The 15149-nt window shown below is 49.3% G+C and overlaps 1 protein-coding gene across 4 annotated transcripts in view; it reads right to left on the bottom strand.

The window, feature by feature from the left end:
* Positions 1-121: 121 nt before the first annotated feature.
* ATP2A2 (ATPase sarcoplasmic/endoplasmic reticulum Ca2+ transporting 2) overlaps positions 122-15149 on the bottom strand; it is a 61647-nt gene continuing 46619 nt past the window's right edge. For 2 of the 4 annotated variants that reach the window (XM_069081452.1, XM_069081454.1), the window contains 12 exons: positions 12918-13006; positions 10663-10765; positions 9818-9949; positions 9594-9716; positions 9240-9458; positions 8228-8563; positions 7139-7359; positions 6715-6917; positions 5647-5732; positions 5436-5569; positions 4736-4853; positions 122-4637 (listed from right to left, as the gene is read on the bottom strand). In XM_069081452.1, the coding sequence (XP_068937553.1) occupies positions 4368-4637; positions 4736-4853; positions 5436-5569; positions 5647-5732; positions 6715-6917; positions 7139-7359; positions 8228-8563; positions 9240-9458; positions 9594-9716; positions 9818-9949; positions 10663-10765; positions 12918-13006 (2034 nt within the window). In that variant the 3' untranslated portion in view covers positions 122-4367. The remainder of the gene's footprint in view (positions 4638-4735; positions 4854-5435; positions 5570-5646; positions 5733-6714; positions 6918-7138; positions 7360-8227; positions 8564-9239; positions 9459-9593; positions 9717-9817; positions 9950-10662; positions 10766-12917; positions 13007-15149) is intronic. The other 2 variants (XR_011167103.1, XM_069081453.1) reach the window with 2 other exon arrangements.

The raw sequence follows: 15149 nt of genomic DNA on the forward strand, positions 1-15149 counted from the left end.
GCCCTTCCTTCAGAGCTCTCAGGCTGCCAACCATTCCTCCCCTCCTGGGAGAGGGGCCAAGCTAATGGTTGGTTAGGCCATCACCATTCCAAAAACAGTGCATCAAAGAACACCCCACGGCTGTATTGTAGAAGAAATTTATTTACCTGAAACCATGATGGTTGTGATGCTTATTGTTCTGAGCACAGAAATAAACAACGCATCTTTATTTACAGTCTCTAACGTCCAACATGCGTTTGTGATCAAAAGTGGACTTTTAGCATTAGGTCTAAGAGAAACGCATCACAATATTTGTATTATTGCACCAACATCTGTCTACTGCTTGGATTTCCTTAAATAAGTTACATTATTACAGTGCAAAAGAGTTGTTTGCACACATTTAAAAAAAACAACAACAAAACTTAAGTTTTGGACTGGAGGGCTGGCTATGATTTTTAACATTCAACATCTGTAGTGTTTTCCATGAGTTTATAAATAAGCATACTGTACATTGCTGTTTATAAAGTAGCACGTTTCGATGAGACCATACAGAAGGTTGGCTACTTACAACAGAAGGCATGCATTACAATTGAGGATTTGTACATTATGTAAGGTATGGCATTTTATCCCGGGGAGAAATATGGAAACTTGGCTGCCAGCTCCTAATTCCCGGTCGGCTGAAGCTTTTAAAGACCCAGGTCTCCGTACGGCAAAAAAAACAAACTTCCCGGGAGGGTTTTCGGATTTGTTGAACTATATTGCACGTTTGTAAAGTAGTAATTGATTCTTTTTAAAAAGTGAAACCCCATCGGTAACACACGTCCTCCACATCACACACAATGAGTTTGAGAGGATTTTTTTTCCTTTTTTTTTTTTTCCAACATCACACATGCAGAGGGCTGGTAGATGTTGCTAAAAAAAACGCACATGCACGCAACAAGACAACCTCACACTTTTCTGCAAAATGGTTTAGGAAGCAGTTACTCCAGTATTGCTGAAAAGGAAAGAGAAAGGAAATCAGCCTGGTAGGAAAATGGGAGGAGAAAGGAAGTTATTCTTATGACAAAACTAAGACAAAAAAGATCAGCAGTGACAGAGAGACGGTGCCAAGCTGGCTCTTTCTGGACCTTGGCTCACTGGCCAGCACGTTCCTATGGTAACTGTCAATGGCCCACAATGGGGGGGACACCTGGACTATACTGCTGGATTCAAGGCTAGCTGCCCTCACCCTCGGCTCGGTGCAGTTAGGAAACGTCCCAAGAGGGGGTTAGTGGGTGTGCAACTGGCACATGGGAAAAGGAGGGTTAATGGTTACAAGTGTGAGGCAGGAGTGTGCAGTGAAGGCAGGCATTCATTCCACTGGGCCCTGGCCACCTGCTGGGCCCCCATCATTGCTGATGTTCTTGAGAGATGGCCACAGCCTCAGAAAGGCCTCAAGATGAAGGAGGAAACCCCCTAAAATGTTAACCCAGAGGGCAGCCAGAGACTGAGCGGAGGCTCAAGGTCATCCAGTAGCTAAGAAGCTTGTTCTCGAGGGCAGTAGCTGCTGCCTTACCCTGCCAGACTGAGTTTATGTTAACCTGGGGCTTTACTCAAAACCTGACTGCTCAGAGTCTTCATTTCCTACATGGGAACACAGATTCATCTTTGGGTGGGGAACGGGCCAGTCCCTTTCATGTTATTCTAAGCTGCTGCCAGAGTACTTGGTCCCCAGTTGGGCTACAAGGCTCCAACAGGCAGAGGTCAAGATGACGTTCTCCCTGTAAAGACTGAAGAGAGAGGTGTCGGTTGAAAGCTCTGGCCCATCATGGGAGCAGAACCAGGATGGGCATGTGCCTGCCCCCCTCCCAGGATTCCTACCCATACTCCATGGTACCAGCCACACACACGGCCATGGCCGACTGCAAAGCAGCGGAGCAAAGGAAGGCCTTACGAATGCAGGGGCTGCCAAGGCACAAAGGCCGTCACAAGCTCCTTGGTGCCGCAGGACAGGTTAACTTAATGGCAGCAGCGATTCTCAGTCGATGCAAGCAGCACCAAGAGGGTGGGCCCAGGATGAATGCTGGGAAATCCAAGAGGGTCCTGCCCCATCCAAAAAGAGAAGGGAGGCAGTCTAATCTGTTCACTGCCCTGGACTATTCCATCAAGGAAGGACGGCCACTGACTACACCATGGCTCATTCTCCATGGCCAAAGATGCCATGCCCATCTGTAAGGAATCTGGTGGCAAGCTAGCCCAAGCTACAGTGAGGCCCACAGTGGAAAAGCAGCTGTGTCCCCCTCTCCTCCTCTAGGCATTTCAGACAAACATGAGACTGAAGAGTGATGCAGGCCCAGGAGGGCACTGGAGACTGGCTGTCTGCTGCCTTCTGTTGGGGGAGGCCCTCCCTGGCTTAGGCGCTCACCCCGCTGAAGGGGGTTTGGGGAAGCCTTGACTGACCTTCAAGACTGAAACAGCAGCAGCTCACACAGGTAATTAAAGAAAAATGGAAGGTGCACATCACCTCCCAAAATTCCAGTGCTAGAATCTCTTGGTATTTTCTACACCTACAGGATCCTCCCTTATTGTGATGCTCTCCCTGTCCCACAGACACACACAGAGGTACGCTGAGGGATGTTGGTCCAGCTAAGGGTTTTCTCTGACCAAAAGAAGTGGCTCTGGTGGGCTAAGGCCATACCAGCTGACCCAGAGGGATCTGGGAGTCCATGAGGATTCAGCCTGGCACTTGGGACAGAACTTATCAATCTTTGATGGGGACTCAGCCAACCAGCTGTTGCCTATTGACTGGACGGTTTTGGCTTAAATTCCAAGGATGTAACCCAGAAGCAGATTAAGAAGAGGGGGCTATTGAGATGAACTCCCTAAAACAACGAGCTGGTGAAGCGCGCCAGCTCAGTCCATCACCTGACTGCCCTCTTATGGTTTCTAAAGGCCAAACTCTCATCAGAAGCTGCATGACCACTTGGGCCAGGTGCCCAAAGGGCAGAAATCACATAGCACAGCAAGGGAGCATGGGACCAAGGAAGTCATTTATTCATTAACATCATACAGTAGACTATTAAAAAAAAAAAAGCAAAGTCACCCCGGGTTAACAACAAAAAAATACTCACTTTAGTTGATGAAGGTTGGAAGGCATTGGAGAAAAACACCACAGTTAAGGACAGTTAATGACCTATGCGTTGTTGGTATCGGACTGAACTTGAAACATGCGCAAACATGGACCATGATGGTGGTGGCGGTTAGTGCCGCAGGGAAGACCGCTCTCTACAGTATGTTTGTTTGGTCATGTGCTATTTACAGATTTTACAAAACACACGCACACGCACCCCCCCCCCCCCCCCCCACCCCCCCCCGCCCCGGAGCTCATGGTGCATCTCTCTATCACAGCTGGCATCCAGGACCGAGCAGGTGACCCCACTTCTAACCGTGCCAGGCTCTTGCTCCTCGATCACAATCCCAAGGCTCTGGTCTAAGGCCTTGAAGGGAAAGGAACAGACTATCGGATTTGTAAGGAGTCCCAACTAGGCTTAAGCCACTTTAAGAGTTAAAACGAGACAGGTCTTTTCCTCTGTCCATTTAAAAGGTTTTATTTATTTCTTTTAAAACTAGGTAAGTGCCGCTGAAGTGGGCAACATTGGCAAAACAATGTCTGTTACAAGAAAATACATTAGACGTTTAAATAAATAACCTTAAAAACTACGTTGGGGGAGATGAGTCCAGGAGAGTGAATCTGGAACAATGTTTTCTGCACAAGCGAGAATAGGCCTACCTCTCATTGAGACGGATGTAAACAAAACCATCGGCATCCGAGAACCAAGAAGCCAAGAGGGAGTGGGGGAAGGGCAAGGGGGTGGTGCTGCCGGTGAGGGGCGGGCGGGGCGGCAAACCAAAAATACTGACTGAGGTAGCGGTACTCTGCTCAGTGCAGAAAAATTGGCTTATGAATAAAAACAAATCAGACTGTGACGTCAGGTGATCATGCAGAAGACAAGACATGCTACTTAGGTTTAGAAAAAACCACACACATTCATTCCCTAAAATCTGCCGCCAATTAATTTGCTGACAATGTCTGCTGGCTCAACGATTTCTTTATACAAGGATGAGACTATTGGACAGAACACTGTACATGCTTTTTCATCTACAAAAAAATATTTGCATAAAATAGTGTTAGTTCTCTGTACATGTCAATGGACACTTTAATTATGTGTATAAAAAAGGAAAATCTTGCCCCACTGGAGTCAGAAAAAGCAAAACAAAACTGAGAGTATGAAACCTCCTTCACCAGCAAACATGTTCATGTGAAAATTCAGCAGAAATAGACAGTTGCTTTAAACAATAAAAAAAATTAATCGATTAAGTTAAACATCTTTTATGTAAAACTATGTCAGTCAAGACCAGAACATGTCACTAAAGTTAGTGTCTGTGCTATAAAGCCAGATAACCAAGGGCATAATGATCAGCACAAACGGCCAGGAGATCCCTTCGGTGCAGGCTGGGAAAGAGCACGGTTTGGAGGTGGGCTGTGCACACTCTTTACCAGGTTCCAGGTAGTTACGGGCCACAAACTTCAGGGTCTCGTCCATGAGGATGACGGGCAGGGAGATCTTCAGCACCATGAGCCACTGGGTCACATTCAGAGGCGTGATCTGGAAGATGAGCTGAAGAAGGGGGCCAGGTCATGTCTGTGCTTCCCTACCAGGGTGGGGCATGGGGGGCAGGGCCTGGGGAGGGACCCCTGGGGGCCCACAGGACTCACCGGCAGGGGTTCTACATAGAGGATGAGGAAGTGGAGGGACATGGAGAGGCAGATGGAGCCCACCAGCCAGATGTTCTCCCAAGGTGGCATCCTCAGCAGGGACTGGTTTTCCGATAAGCTGCAGTGAGACATTGAGGGCATGCACACACCCTGTTACCCGTGTGGAAGAGGACTAGAGAGCACCCTATCACCACCAGAATAAAAGCCAAGCAGCGAGACTGTAATCCCAGGCTGCCATCTTTGCACTGGCCCCTGACCCAGACCCTAACTTGATCTGTCCCATTTCCATGGGGGTGAAGAAGAGGGGTCTCCATGGGGTGGGGGCCAGCTGAGGCATCTTTCTCGGCTCCTCCAGGCCCAAGGGGTGCCTCCAATTTTGGCAGTCTCCAAATTCTGTTCCATTTGCCCTTTAACATCTAAAGCAACTCAGAAATTTCCATTTCACCTGGGTGATAGCCAGTTACCCCAACAGCAAGAGTTACTTTTTGAATTAAGAAGACACATACTGAGGTTCAAGGACGAGGTCTCCCTGCTCTCCCATCTGCAGGGAGGATCCCCTCTGCCTGCACATAAATCAGGGGGTCGATTCTCAGCCACACCTGCCCTGCTGCTCAGACTTGTAGAGAAAACCGGCTTGTAAATGGCAGGTGCTTGAAACCCGTGATGACGGCAGCTGTTCAAAGGTGCTGCGGTCACTCACCTATTGAGCGCATTGCACATCTCAATGGTCACCAGCACAGAGAGCGCCATCGTCATGGGGTACGGCGACTCAAAGATCCCACAGTCTATGCCCTCGAAGTCTGGGTTGTCCTCTTTGCACTGCAGGAAGTGACTCTGCAAGCAAGGAGGGCAGGTCATGCCTGGCCTCTGTGCCACCCTCCCCCACCCCAGCCCACAGGACGGTGTTGTACCAGCTGGTAGAAGGTAATCCTCGGACCGCCATCAGCAGCGATGAACCACCAGGCGGCTGCCCCCACAGTCGCTGCTCCTACATAACCTGAGGACAAAAGAACAAACAGTGTGCATGAGGCCTGGGCCTTGTCTTAGGGTTAGGGGAGGGACATTTGGGCTAGTGAGGTGCTCAGCTTCTCCCTGGGGCCGTTGGCTGGCGACCCCTAAGGCGCCCGAGCCTCCAGGACACCGCGCTCCACCGCCAGCAGGAGGAAAGGTGAGCGGGTCGCCAAGTCTGCTGATAAATGTATTTGTAGAATCAAAGCAAGACTACGAGGGAAATGTTCAACCGGCTAAGGAGCGATTTATTGTAAAAGGCTTCAGCATCTTCCCTGAATTGAGAAATGATGTTACTAGCAAGGAAACTGTTCTCTCAGCGCTGCCCCTTGGGAGCACTGCCACTGGCTGGCTTGGCTTATGTAACATCCAGTTCTTAGAAATCAAAGCAAAATTCCTGGATCGCCCCAGATTCTAAAATACAGACTGCTGACCCTTCTCCTTACTCTGTGCCTGCGCATGCGTGTGTGTGAGAGAGACGTGTGTGTGTGTGTGTGTGTGTGTGTGTGTGTGTGTGTGTGTGTGTGAGAGAGAGAGAGAGAGAGAGAGAGAGAGAGAGAGAGAGACATGACGTGACATTCTCTGGCCCTTGGTACCACCATCATCTGGTTTTCCAAGGGGAAGTCCCTCCTTAGCCTCTCCTGGTGGTGACTTCTGGACATCGAGTGAGGAGACCTGTGGCCAGCCCTCACTTGTCTCACACTGGGTGTGGGGAGCTGATGATGATACCACCTTCTGAGGCCCAGCTGCATCTGCACACAGGTCTCAATGAACCAACAGGCCCATCTGAGTGCCCTTCCTAGTGCACATGATGCCATGCCTGGAGGGGAGAGAAGGATGTCATGAACTAAACACATTCGTGAAAAGCTCCAGGTCTGCACCATGTAAGGCAGTAAGCGAGTCATCTCGACTCACCTGCTGACACTTCACAAGGAACTGAAAAGGAAGCAATGCCGGCCAGGTCTACTCACATCCGATGGCCAGGTAGCGGAAGAAGAGCCAGCCGCTGATGAGGGGCTCTTTGGGGTTGCGGGGCGGCTTGTTCATGATGTCCAAGTCTGGAGGGTTGAAGCCTAAGGCCGTGGCTGGGAGGCCGTCTGTCACCAGGTTTACCCATAGGAGCTGGACGGGGATTAGGGCCTCCGGAAACCCTAGAGCAGCAGTCAGGAAAATGCTGCCCCCAAAAAGAAGAGGACACACAGCAGGGTCATTATTGTGGGCCACAACTTCAAATAACAACAAAAGAGAAAATGAATACAAAGCACAAACTTGTATTCTAGCTAATGCCCTTCTCTCCGTCCTGCTCTGCCCTCACTCCCCTGGTGCCCCCCCTTCCTCTGTGGGGGTCGCTGTCCCGTTGGGATGACCTGCATCCCCGACACTCCGGACACTCACCACACGACCTCCCCGACATTGGAAGAGATGAGGTAGCGAATGAACTGCTTCATGTTGTTGTAGATGGCGCGCCCTTCCTCGACGGCCGCCACGATGGTCGAGAAGTTGTCGTCCGCCAGCACCATCTCTGAAGCAGTTTTGGCCACCGCGGTCCCAGATCCCATGGCAATGCCAATCTCAGATTTCTTCAGGGCAGGCGCATCGTTGACACCGTCCCCAGTCTAGGGCAGATTTGAGAGCAAACCGTTAGACCACAAGGGTCTCGCAGAATCAGACAAGGCCCTAGCCTTTGCTACCACGTCCCTCTCTCCTTTCACAGAGAGGGAGAACGAAGCCTGAGCTGAGCTGCCCTGCCCCCAGCCAGCCAGCCAGTGACCAGAGTCCAGGCCTGCAGACCCCTCATCGCTCTGTAGGACATGGCCCCCTATTCTTACACAGAAGCCAACTGTGAATACACAAAAACACCCTGGGAAGAACAGGAAACCAGCCCCCACTGCCAAGAAGCCACACAAGCGTCTGGATTTCTCTCCATCATGGTGGCCTGTCTGCCTTCCCCAAGAAATTCCTCCCTGGGAAATCTCTTTACCCTGAATCTTGGTCCTCCCATCTCACGTGAGGGCAGGGCCAAGGGCTGCTGCTACCCATCCCCCACTGGGTCTGGTCCCTGCAGGGCTCTCCCCCTCCCCCCCTTTTAGCTTCCTTCCTTTATTAGACTGTAAGCTCCTTGAGGGCAGTGAGTCTTTTTTTATTTGTTTCTTCAATGCTTAAAGGGGAGCCTGGCACAGAGCAGGCCCTTATTTTGTACTGACTCTTGAAGAGACTCCAGTCAAATGGGTACTTACAAAAATACTAGGGTGATCACGTGATACTGAGCACTTAAGGGGCCAGTGAGAAACTGTGACTTGGCTCTGACATGAGTAGACCCTCTGGTAAGAATGGTTTCCTTTACTAGCTAAGCTGTCCCAACAGGATGAGCCGCTGCTCTCTGGTTGAATGGGAGGCCCTGAGAATGGTGACACCAGCTTCACCCGTATCTGCCAACCCCCACCTCTCGATTCCACACGCATGGGCGTCTTCTCCCAGACTCACCATGGCTGTAATCTCATCAAAGGACTGGAGAAACTCCACAATCTTGGACTTGTGGGAAGGTTCCACCCTGGCAAAGCAGCGGGCATTGAGGCAGGCGTCCCTCTGGGCAGAAGGACTCAGCTCATCAAACTCACGGCCCGTGAAAGCCTTGGCGGTGACGTCTTCCTCGTTCCCAAAGATGCCAATCCGACGACAGATGGCCACGGCGGTGCCCTTGTTGTCTCCGGTGATCATGATGACGCGGATGCCAGCCTGCCGACAGAGCTTTATCGACGAGGCCACTTCGGTCCTTGGGGGGTCGAGCATGCCCACACAGCCAACAAAGGTCAGATTGGTCTGCAAAGAACGAGAGGTAAGTGGACTTCCGGGCAGCACCACGACAGGGACGTGCCCCAACCCTGTGGCCCTGCACCCACCCACCCACACACTATTCCCTCAGGCCCCAATACTGGTACTTTTCAGGTTGGGCCTACCAAGTCAAATGAATCCAGGTCACTAACCTGGGCCTCATCTATACTCTGAAATGGGCCAAGAAACAGACCAAGACACTTGCTGACCCTGAAGACCCCGGCATTTCCAGAACTAAGAGCATCCACAGATGGCGAACCGTGAAGACAGACTCAAGCCAAGGAAGTCCCCCTCCTTGGACTAGTGAACACGGCACTCCACCCCTGCTCAAGAGCTGCAAGTCAGAAGCCAGGCTGCAGGAAAAGCACTAGCCTGCTCTGTCCTTTTCTGAAGATGCCCTTGCCCAGAGTCTCCCTAGCTCCTCATCATAAAGCAAGCAGTCTAATAAGCCACCTAGTCTTGGCCCAAGCCAGCCCAGGAGCTGACAGGAGCAGAAAACCCCTGCCCAAGCAAGCTGTGCCCAGCCATCTGCCTGGGGGGAGGGGGGCACAAGCCTCGCCTCTTCCTTGTGGAAAGGTAGAGTCAAGTGCCTTCTGAGCTGGAGAGAAGGCCTTTCAACACAATCATCTGGAGAACACGAATGAAGAATCCTTTCACCTCTGACCTCGTATTTAATAAAGTTGGCTGAGTCTTCCAGATTCATCTCTTCTCTTCTGGGAGGATTGTCGTGGGTGGCCAGCGCCAAGCAGCGCAGCGTGTCTCTGCCAGTGCCCCACTCCCGAATGACTGTCATGATCTTCTGCTTGACCCCAGGAGTCATTGGAACTTTGGTGCTCCCCACACGAATGTGTGTGCACCTGTCGATGACGCCTTCAGGGGCTCCCTAGAAAGAAAAGGACAAGACATCCAGGTTACAAAGTGGGCTTTGGGTCACCTGCACATTGCAACACTGAAATTAAGTAGGTAACTGTTTCTGGCTTTGTTAAGTCAATGGAAAGTTCTCCTTCTTGGCACTTACCTTAACAAACATCTTGCTCATTGACGTCCGGCTTGGTTTATTGGGTGTACAATAGACAGACATTGATTTTCTGTCCCTTGAAAACTCAAGGGTGAATTCTTTCTTCATCAGTTGTTTTATAACCTAGAAAAAGGACCCCAAGAGACAGAGACGCCATGAGATGAGATGTGGCCCACACAGGGTGCCCTCAGCCCCCATCGCTGCCCGAATCCCTGGAGACTGACCGAGTTACAGGCATTGGCGCGTTCGATCCTGGAGAGGCCTTTGAGCTCTGTGTCAAAGACATTCATCTTCTCAACCAGACAAGTGAGAGCGGTCTCTGTGGCTTCCCCAACTTTTTCATACACTCCTTTTGCCTTTATTTTAAAGAAAAATGAAGGAGAGAAAAGGGTGAGAGTTGTTACCATGGTAAAGATTCTCTGGCACTGGGACCGTCCCAGAGTAGAGTCTGGCTGGACAATCTCCGCGTTATCTTCTCAAGACTCACTGACAATACTGAGGTCTAGAATGGTTTGTAAACACACACTGTACAACGAGACGAATGGAGCTACTTCTAAAAATTCAAAGGAAGTCACCTCTAACAGGAAGATGAAATTCACTGACAAATGCGCTTCTCGATTTGAATGCTCCCTTCTAAGGAAAGGAGGTGAGGGGTGGGTGGGGCTGTGAAGAGAGCTGACAAAGCTTTGTGCTTCTAGTCCTTCATGGTGAGAAGTGTTGAAAGTCTCAGTTTGTTGTCTCTAAGACAGGATTCCTGCCATTTCTGAAGCAAGATGAAGCATGTGGCCTTCTCTGAGAGGGGATGGCTGGCCGTGGGTACGTGGCCCACACTTAAGAGAAGCCCAACAATTCACTCCAGCCATGTAAACTCCAAGATGCGCTGTCTGCAGCACGGTGATGAATGGCAGTAAAGGGCACCTGACGGATGGATCTCAAGGGTTTCTGGCTGGATGCAGGATGCCTCTGATAAATGGGGAATATCAAGAAAACTCGGCCCTCTCCAAAAGGAAGGAGGCTGGACTCTAAGACCACCAACCATGTCCTTAAAGAAAAAAGCGGGGACACTCACCTCATTGTAGTCCAAAGCAGAATCGTTACAAAGGGCACAGATGGTGGCCAGCTCTACGAGACCGTCGTACTGATGGCATTTTATTTGTTTGTCATCTTTATGCCTGTCAAAGGAAGAGAAGACAGTGAATCAGAGCACTCCCTTCCCAACCGCCGACCCCAGGCTTGGCCGCCTTCCTTCTCAGGTGCCGTTTCTGTATTATGGAACATTTTTTTGTTCCAAAATGACTGGAGTGATGACACTGTGCCAGTGGACAGAGGCTGCCATATTGGAACAGGGGTCCTCTTGACATGCTTGTCTCCCCTTGAAGTCCATTGGCTTCATGCTCCATCTGCTCCGTCTAGTCTGCCCACAGAGACCATACCTTTACACACTCCTCCCTTCAAATGGAGAAAGACCATTCTTCACACAGGACATCCCCGCTCTGGCCATCTAGGCCCATGCAGTACGGGCAGAGTCAAGAAAGAACAGGCCCCAACATTCAAGTACTTAACCCCCAACTCAAGAAGGTCTAGAATGTCTTCTGGACAGAGAGGTTTGTTAACACACACTGTACGACGAGATGAATGGAGCTACTTCTAAAAATTCAAAGAAGTAACCTCTAACAGGAAGATAAATGACTGATCTGTTCTTGAAATTTGACTTTCTGCCTATTTCATCTCTTTAAGACAAGAGGTAGAAGATTAAAATGGATTTGTAAAAGATCTTTTCCCTGTTTGTTTTAAGCACCTTATTTGAAATGAAAAGGACATTTTATTGTCATTCAGTGACACTCACTGGGAAATGGGTATAGCGATGTTAGATGGAAATCATAGAAATCTTTCTTTCCCCATGTGCTATACTATCTACTTCCCATTCATGAAATAATTTACTTTGGATTAAAAATTAGATCCACAAACCTTTTCTTTTAAATATTTTTTTACTTTAAGGCTGTCAGCAGTCACTCAATCATTACTTCTAGAAAGAAGCAGTTCAGAGGATCCCATCATTTGAAAATAAGAAATAACTATTTCTACCTTGAGAAAATCAACTATTTGAGATCACAGTAGAAGACAATTTACCTTACATTAAAAGTGCTTCAGATCGATGAAATGCTTAGATTTTTAATCTCCCTTAGAGAATCCACCATCAAATTTCTATGGTCTGGTTCCACACCAGTGGCCCGAAGCTACCTTTTCAAGGCCTTTGTCATCCTGTGTGTCCCAGACAAACCCAACCACTCCAGCCCATCCCCCATCATACCTCATTCCTCTATCTAGGGACTAGTACAAGTAAGTATGAACTTTTTAAGGTCAGGTGAGATGTTTTGCTAACTACCATAGCTGACACTTGTATACTCTTTTAACGTCTGTAAAGTGCCTTACACACAGTCTCCCTTGATCCTCTGTGAGCCAGGCAACAATCACTAGTATCCTCCTTTTAAAAGTCTTCTCCTTGAGGCCCCCCTCTCCCATCTTCCCAACTACCTCCTCTTAGCCACTACTCCTCTGCCGCTCACAAACACACCCCAGCTAAAAGCCATCTTTCTTCAACTCAAACATGCTGAAAAGGCCAGGGCTTGCTTGCAGAACGTTCTCTCTCCTCTCCATATCCCCGCCCCCCCTTCTCAGTTCTCCTGCCTGCCTGCCCAGTTCTTCTCAGTCTCTTTTGATGGTGATCATCTCCACCCTGCCCCAAAGGCTCTGTCCTGGGACTGCTTCTCCTTTCTCTCCATACTTTCTTACAGGGTTTCTCATCAGCTCCCATGGGTTCAATTATCAGCAATAAACAGATGACTCCCAGGCCCACAGATCCAGCCTGAGCCTCTCTCCTGTGCTGGCTGCCCCTCACCTTCAACCCCTAATCCAGGGGTGGGGGAACCTGCAGCCTCAAGGTCACATGTGGCCCTCTGACCAAATCCCCTGAACAAATGGATTTGTTCTGTCAAACTGGGTCTCAGTCAAAAGGCTGCACCTGATCACCTAGAAGGCAGCATGTGGCCTTGAAGCCGCAGGTTCCCCACCCCTGTTCTAACCTTTTGGAATTCCCGGTTTCCTATAAGAACATGCACACATATATGCAGTATCTGGTTAGGATGTTACGTAAGCAGTCTGAGGGCAGGGCCTACTTCACTTGGGTCTTTGTATCCCTGGTGCCTAGCACATATCAGGGAATTACTGAATACTTGCATTTCAGACAAGTGATTATTTGCCCAGGGCTGTGGCCACTTATTGGGGTGAGTGAGTGGGAGGGTCAACCATGGACACACTACTTACACTTCTCCCATGGGCGCATATGTTGACCCGGTGATGGTAAATTCATTCAGGGAGCAGCTATCCCCTTCAACTCGGTCCAGAATAAACATCTGTGGAAGGAAGTTTTAAAACAGGGTAAAAATCAATTAGCTTTGTCAGCCTAACACAAGAGACAAAGCAGTTGTCTTTGACAACTTTGGTGAAAGTCAAAGTAAATCAAGTTCATCACTGATGCCCAGCCACAGACCTCAGGCCTTGGACAAAGTGCGGCTGTGCTTCTGTCCAAGTCAATGGGCAGCCCCCAAACACCACAGAGGAGGAAACTGTCTGACCCAAATGGAAGAGCTCTGCTTCCTGTCACTGAGCCAAATGTTATTCTATAACACTAATAAAAACTAGGCTCAGTGATCAGCATGCAATTAATGTAGTGAAACAATTTTACAAACAGGGCTGGGAATAAAGAAGGGAACCGCGGCCAGAGAAGGATGGCAGAGGCTGGCACCTTAGGGCTACCACCTAGGGTTCTGTCTTGGGGAAAAGGGGGGTCACTTTGCCTGCCCTGCACTTCTTCCCTTTAAAAAAAAATGGTGGAGTTGGACTAGGTCCTAATCCTTTTATGAAAGGGATTTTTTCTGTAAAGTCTGGATTCAGTCAAAGGGCCGTCCTTGAGGACCCAGAGGGTTGCGGTGTGGCCTTGAGGCTGTAGGTTCCCCAGCCAGGGTTAGGTGGTAGCTAAAGAAACTACAGGTGAAAAGTTTTATCACGCAAGGTCCTGGTCACAAGATGAACCTGGAGTTAAAACTGTAATACCTATGGTTAAGCCTCCAGGCATTTTTCTCAATGCTAGAAACCACGGCATATCCCATGGAAATAAGGATGAACACAGTCACTGTTCTGCAAGACTCTGATGGCCAAATATTCAAGGCCTAGGTACCCTGATGTTCTTTCCATGTATTAAGCATCGACTGCATGCATAACACACAACAGCATCCGTCTGTAGGATGTCCATCAGTCAAGAGACAGAAGGCCTGGTCAGTCCTGGCCCTGGGTGGCTACTATCTAAGAAGCACTTTGGATGAGGAAGGAGTCAATGAAAACACTCCTAAGCAGTAAGTAGCATCATTTAAAACAGACATATGTTATTAGGAGAAACGTTCAAAAGGTTGGTCAACAAAAGGAAAATGCCCTCGCCTTGAAAACAATGACGACACTATAAAACTGGAGTGAATGGAGCCCAGACCATGCACTGGGCACAGGGCTAAGGGCTTTGCAAATAGCTCACCTGATCCTTACCACAATGCTGGGGGGAAGGGGGCGGGGGGGTGCTATTATCCCCATTTTACAGATGAGGAAACTGAGGCAAAGGTTAAATGACTTGCCCAAGGTCACACAGGTAGGGAGTGAATGAAGCTAGATTTGAGCTCAGATCTTTCTGACTACAGGCTGCCTTAGACTGGTGGTAATTCTGAGCTATAGAGTTAAGTAAAACATATACAATGTGGAAATCCAAGCTTATTCTTAAAAAACAAAATCAGCAGCTATTTCTCAAGGGAAATGCTTGCTTCTCCATAGCAGCCGAGTTCCTTTGTGGTAAGGGTTCTCAGAAGCTGTATGATTTGGGAAGGTCCACAGAATCTAGAGGCCCTGAGATCTGCTCACTAGACGCTGGAAGGAACCAGGGCCCCAGTGCATGTAGATGAGCATTTCTGTTTTCCTTTTCTACGCTTCTTGGCAGGGTGAGCTAAGAGGGGGCCTTTTACTTCAGGAAGCCCAACAGCATTCCATGGCGGTAATTTTGCAGTTTTCGCTATAAACAGCAATCATTTAGCACAACAAGGTCTTGTCTAGTGCTGCCCTCATTTCCCTCAAACTCCACTGGGGGCAAGGGGAGAACAAAACCACTGTGAGCAGGACGGCTGGCATGAACTTGCAAAGACAGATGAAAAAATGTCAACAAAGTGTTTAAAATTCCTAAGACAAAGCAGCCTCGTCAGAATATGGGGGAACAAGGGGCGGCCAGGCAGCAAGTAAGAGCACCAGCTCTAGTGTCGGGATGACCTGGGGATCGAATCCGGGCTCCAATACTTAGCACCCACCCAGAAACACCTGGCCGTGTAACCTTGAGCAAGTTACTTAACCCCAATTGCTTAGGGGCGGCCAGGTGGCTCAGCGAGTAAGAACACCAGCTCCAGTGTTGGGATGACCTGGATCAAATCTGGGCTCGGATACTCAGCACCACACCCAGAAATAACT

Source organism: Petaurus breviceps, unplaced genomic scaffold, assembly GCF_028583685.1.
Source record: "Petaurus breviceps papuanus isolate PSGF00001 unplaced genomic scaffold, PetGlider_PUasm1.0 99, whole genome shotgun sequence".
NCBI lineage: Eukaryota > Metazoa > Chordata > Mammalia > Diprotodontia > Petauridae > Petaurus > Petaurus breviceps.